The sequence below is a fragment of the Microtus ochrogaster genome, chromosome 19 (genome assembly GCF_000317375.1).
Source record: "Microtus ochrogaster isolate Prairie Vole_2 chromosome 19, MicOch1.0, whole genome shotgun sequence".
Lineage (NCBI taxonomy): Eukaryota > Metazoa > Chordata > Mammalia > Rodentia > Cricetidae > Microtus > Microtus ochrogaster.
The window spans coordinates 43,649,209-43,655,208 of NC_022021.1; the positions used below are offsets into that span (position 1 = coordinate 43,649,209).

The 6,000-nt window shown below is 40.3% G+C and overlaps 1 protein-coding gene across 1 annotated transcript in view; it reads left to right on the top strand.

Moving 5' to 3' along the window:
• Dnah5 (dynein axonemal heavy chain 5) overlaps positions 1 to 6,000 on the top strand; it is a 257,325-nt gene that overhangs the window by 87,619 nt on the left and 163,706 nt on the right. The window contains exons 18-21 of the mRNA XM_005356665.3: positions 2,455 to 2,617; positions 3,292 to 3,525; positions 4,564 to 4,754; positions 4,845 to 4,932. Of these exons, the coding sequence (XP_005356722.2) occupies positions 2,455 to 2,617; positions 3,292 to 3,525; positions 4,564 to 4,754; positions 4,845 to 4,932 (676 nt within the window). The remainder of the gene's footprint in view (positions 1 to 2,454; positions 2,618 to 3,291; positions 3,526 to 4,563; positions 4,755 to 4,844; positions 4,933 to 6,000) is intronic.

The window sequence follows — 6,000 nt, forward strand, 5'->3', positions numbered from 1 at the left end:
ACACATATATATATACATATATATATATTCCTAAATATGTAAGCATAGCTTGCTCAGTCTATAAAATGTTACGTATATGTATGTTTTTGGGGCTGACTGTTTGATTTTGGATAATCAATTTGTGTGCTCTTCCCTGGGGAAGACTAGTTTCCCATTCTCTTCATTCCTTAGCTGCCTGTGGTGTTCCGTGTAGGATTGGGGGTCCCTCGGACTTTTCCCTTTCCACATTAGCTTCTTAGAAAAGAGGGAGGTGGTGGGGACTCAAAGACAGACCTCTGGACAGTTTTCATGCCTGCCGTCACCATGGAGATGAGTCATTGAAATGAAGTGTCAGGTGCTGGAGGCAGCCTCTTTGATAGTTTTTGTTTGACAGAGGGGCGTTTTGAAGAATTCATTATTACTTTGTACTCTTTCTGTTTATAATCTGCTTTATTAATTCTCTTGTTGCTTGCACTTTTATAATTATGAATTCTCTTAGAAACAGTTGAGGGATTTGAACAATCTTTTTGGAACTATATTAATTGTCGAGAGTTGCTTTGCAAAACACCCAGTCGAAAGGAATTCTGGGGTTTCCAATGCTTGCCCATGCTGCTGTGAGCACTGAAGCAACCTCTAAGAGATCAACGGAGGACTTGTTTCCTGGGAGACCTGGCCTCGAGGATGGGAGCCGACATCGTGGTCCATTCTGAGCCTCTCCAGCACAGAGTCAGAGGATTCAAGAAGCTGTTTAAGAAAAAATAAATAAGGATCTCTTAGAGAACAAGGAGCTAGGTGATGTAGTATGAGTCAAACAAACTTGGCAAGTAGGTCCCCTGGTTGGATGTCATTTGCTAGTCAATAATAGTAAGTACTTACCAAGGACTTCTTTTATTCTGGTCACCGTTCCTGGCACTTACATATATCACATGAAATACGTGAAACTGCCTAAAATAATTTTAATTTATTCTTAAAAAAATTTCATATGTGTACATAATATATTTTAATCATATAGCTACCAACTTCATCCCTCCAACTATGCTGGTCCCTCATCTAACTTCAAGTTCTTCTTAAAAAATAGCACACTGAGTCCAGTTAACGTCACCTATATACACAACCCCGTGGTATAATCACTGGGACACAGGCAGCCTGCCAGTGGTCACCCCTCAAGAAAAACGGACTGTCTCTCCCTCAACAGCTATTCACTGTCGTCATCTAGGGCTGGGGCCTCAGGAGGGTCTCCCTCTCCATGCTGGAAATTTTGACTGGCTTGATCTTGTGTAGTTAGCTACAGTTGCTGTGAGTTATATAAGTAACAACCATGTCATGTCCATAGACAAGCATTTTACAGCACTAGTCCCTATCTTCCAGCTTTAAAAACTAGGCAAAATAAAACTGGGTAGAGATTCGTAGTTAGGTGAAGTTTGTTGAATGAAGTCGTTACTTGATATTTTGCTTGGTAACAGCCAGGTTTAAAGGTTTGTTCCAGGATATCTTAGAATATTCACATCAAAATGTCATGTTCCTTGCTGAAGAGGGGTGTGTAGGAGTCAAGATTGCTAGTCGAGGAGGTACTGGAACCATGAACTGATGTTCACAGTCCATGAACATGTTAGAGTCTTAGTAAATAAACCAAAGGACTTGAAAAGGCTTGGCAACTGTGATCAACTGACAAAGTCTATTATTCACGGAGCTTTCCTCCAAGGAGTAAAAGAACTGCTTCTCTGTGTGCTTTACATGGCTGCACAAAACCCACTGCAGTGTTTCATATTGTGTGAGATTTGTCTTCTTTTATTTCTGAGAAAGGTCTAACCTAGCTGAAGGGGGTGTAGATCTGAAATGAAGTCCATGAGAGTGGTTTGTTAGAAATGATGAGAAGGAAAGATGACTGGCAAGCCCAGATTCACGTCATATGAAGGAAATGATGGGACTGGAGGCTGCTGGTGGCTTTGGGAGCTGTTTGCTCCATGCTGGAAACTTTTGGTCTATTCCCCGGCTCCAGTTGGTTCTCTTGTCCTTGGTGCTTTCTTCTCAGGATGCCCAGCTGGGGCTCGTGCGGGGGTTTGTTGCTGTCTTAGTTACTTTTCCTGTTGTATTGGCAAAACAACACACTGAAAGCTCCTTAAGGGAGAAAGGGCTTACGTGGCTGACAGTTCGAGATCAGAGAAGCAGGGCTGGAGGTAGCTGCTCCTGTAGCTTACACAGATCAGAAGCGAAGAGGAATGGACGCTTGCGTTCACCTCCCATTCTTCACTTTTATAGAGTGCAGGGTTCAAGCCCCGGGAATAGAACCACACCCTCCAGACAGGTTTGCCTACCTCAGCTGATTCTACAACTCACATTGACAATTGAGATTAACCACTACCGTGGCTAGAGTGTCAGTTGGAGGCTAACCTGCGCCTTTGCTGATCTTCCCCATGAACTCTCAGGTGCTAGATAAAGACCCGTGACTGCCATCTTCGTTCTTATTGTTGTTAGGACCTCTGTGTGAATGGCGCGCAGACGCTCCATTTTAAAAGCTCCCTGGTGGAGGAAGCAGTCAATGAATTAATAAACATGTTACTGGACGTGGCTGTCTTACCTGAAGAAGCAAGTGAAAAAGTCTCTCACGAGAATGTCGGTTCTAATGGTGACTCTTCAGGTGAGAGGGGAGGTAACATGATAATATAAGCATCTGTTCTTTTTTTTTTAGAATATTCATGGAAAACTAAAACTAAATTTTCTACACAGCAGTCAATTTCAAAGTTCTAGAAACATCACTCCAATTTTATACTGATATTTATAAATCGGAAATTACGATTTTGCCCAAATGGCAATGACTTAGTTGCTTCTTCTGATTGTTTTGTGTTAAACTGGAAATGTGATTTGTGTGAAGGAGGACCCTGGCATTTGACTTTTTTGCAATTCATGTAAGGTTTGGTATTATATTTCCCTTGGGCATAGAGTAGGGTACAAATGAGTTAGAATTCCTCCTCAAGCCTATACAAATTAAAGCAAATTGTTTGCTACAGAAAGGAGGGGGAGGATGTGATTTCCCAAGTTTTTTTTTTTTTTAGGGTTATTGTTGGGAGAGAACATACCAGAACACGTGTTCGAGGCCCAGTATAACTTTTAACCTATAGTCCTTGATCTGTTATTGGCTATTTTCCCATATTGAGCTGATTTCTCCTGGGCCACCTTATGCCTCGATTTCTTCCTCCTCTTCTTCAGTGACCTTATTTTCTCAGATGCAGGACATTTAACTGAAATTGAGCTTGCATGTAATTTATCTTAGTTTTCTCCCTGTAATTTAATAGATTTCTCTCTTTCTCTCAGGAAAAAGAGAAGGGTATCCTGAGGTTTTGGCATCTTCCTTTAATGCTGGGGCTTGTCCTCTGCCTTTGACAGCAAACACAAGAAAGAAAAAAGAAAGTGAGACATTAGAGGAAGCCCGTGAGCTGCTCTCCCATTTTAACCATCAAAACATTGATGCTCTTTTGAAAGTGACAAGGAACACTCTCGAGACCATTCGCCGGCGCATTCATTTCTCACACATGATTAACTTCCGGGGTATGATCTTGCACAATTTTCCTATTGGTTCACCAGGTAGAAGCCTTGTGTGTGTGTGTGTGTGTGTGTGTACATTTCTGTTAAATTTCAACAATCTGAAAAACTGCAACGTTCATTGTGCACCTCCTGATAAGTTTAAGCAGCATGAATTTTGTTCATCCCCACAAATTCTGTGCTGTGGATAATTTAAGAATGGTAAAAAAGGGAAGCAGTAATTAATTGAGATAAAAATAATAGAATAGTGAAATCTCATTTTGTAATTTGTAATTAAAGTGAAGCATAACATTGGACTGAAAATGGATGCAGAAAAAAGTTTTTGAAAAAATGTTTTGGGAGATGACTTTCATGTACTTCAGAATGGAAGACAGGATTTTCCTTAGACACAGGGCTGTTAAAAGGATTCACCAAATGTTGGCTCATATATCACAACAGTAAACCACAGTTATTGGGTAACTTTGTGCATTGCAGGTATTTTTAGCTATATAAAATCATATGTGATTTATACAACCATACTCAAACACATGCATCTCTGTCTAAATACTTAAACTTATATGCAGCTTTAACAAAGCTCCATTATAACTAATGAGTTACATTTAACTTTTTCCCCACATGTGACAACTGTCCCAAGTTTTCAAATTTATTCTTTGTGGAAGGTGTTTTATTTGAATTTCCAAATATTGCTCGTTCTAACTTTTATGTACTGTTGTTTGTTCTTTATTTCTTATTTGCTTACTGTGCATAAACTCATTCTTGGCCTCCTGCTACTTGCCACTATTATTTAAAAAATCTTAGGTAAGACTTTGTTCTTAATCCCAACTCTACACCAAACGATTCCTTTTATGTAGATGTACCAACACCTACAACCAGCAGATTGCCTTGGGATCCACCAAATTGCTATTATATTGAGCCAAACCAGATCATGAAATATTCATGCACTCATTAATTTGATAAATATTTGTTTGATTACATGCATATTATGTATGTTTTGGTGTTTTTTGGAGGGGTTCATTTTCAATTAAAAATGGTATATTAACTCAGACAGTAGTAATGGATCTAAGATGAAGCAGAACCATCTTCCTATTTTTCGGGCAAACATCACCCTGGCCATTCCCAACATTGCTATGAGTCCTGCCCTGGAAGACATCCAGCAGACACTGAACAAGGCAGTGGAGTGCATCATCAGTGTGCCCAAGGGGGTTAGACAGTGGAGCATCGAGCTGCTGTCCATGGTGGGTAGAGTATTGAAAAGTTACTTCCTTTGTTGAGGCTGCTCTTTTTAAAGATGGGGCAAAGTTGAAAAGCATCCTTTTGCATTCTAGAGAAAGATGCATGAAAGGAAAATGGCTGCTCTGAAGATCACTGAAGACAGTGATTCTGATGCTGAGGTGGAGGGAAGTGAACTGCAAGGTAAAGATGCTTCAAAAAATTTTAAAAGTTGAAAAAAGTGTCTCTCTGTTTCTGTCTCTGTCTCTGCCTCTCTCTGTCTCTGTGTCTGTCTGTCTATGTGAGTGTTTCTCTATGTGTATATGTGTATTTACATACAGGTGCCCATGGAGGTCAAAAGAGGGAGCTGGAGTTGCAGGCATTTGTGAGGGACCTCATGCAGTGCTGGTAGCTGATCTGGGATTCTCTGCAAGAGCAGCAAGAGCTCTTAATTACTGAGCCGTATTCCACACTTTGTTTTAAAACAAAGTCATTACAAGTTAAATGTTTATACTATAATAATAGATTTATAATATCTCCTATGCCGTGTGTGGTTTTCAAATCATGTTCAGTCAGAGTTTTAATCTTTGAGCCATTTTGAGTTGGAAAACATGCAGGATCGCATACACATACGCTAGTGTCACACATTTGTTTCTGTTGCACCTATCACATCCACTGGTGCATGCACAAGTGATATTTGCTCTGACCTAGCAATGGCTGAAGACAGGACATGTTTTAATTTCACACTTTGCTGAGATGCTGGTCATCCTCACAATGAATATTTCCTGCCATGTTATAGTTGCTTTTGACCTATCATGAGTTTTGTTTTGTTAACACATTCCGAATGTTGCTGTGCTTCCTGCAGTTTTCATTTGTAGTCTGGAAAATTGGGGCGCATCAGGCATCCAAGTTGCTAATGATATCAGATGTCATCTTTAGTCCTTATATTCCTTTTAAATCAACACCACAGTTAGCAGATCCAGTAGAATTTCATTGCTATTGCTTTCCCCTGAGATTATAAATTGACTAACCATGAGGAAGAAACTGAAGCCATTACCTTATTGAAAAAGCACAAACGAGGAAGGCAGTGACAGATGAACATATTTTCCCATAACTTACACACACACACACACACACACACACACACACACACACACACACATATTGGTTTTTTGAGACAGGGTTTCTCTGTGGTTTTGGAGCCTGTCTGGAACTAGCTCTTGTAGACCAGGCTGGTCTCGAACTCACAGAGATCCGCCTGCCTCTGCCTCC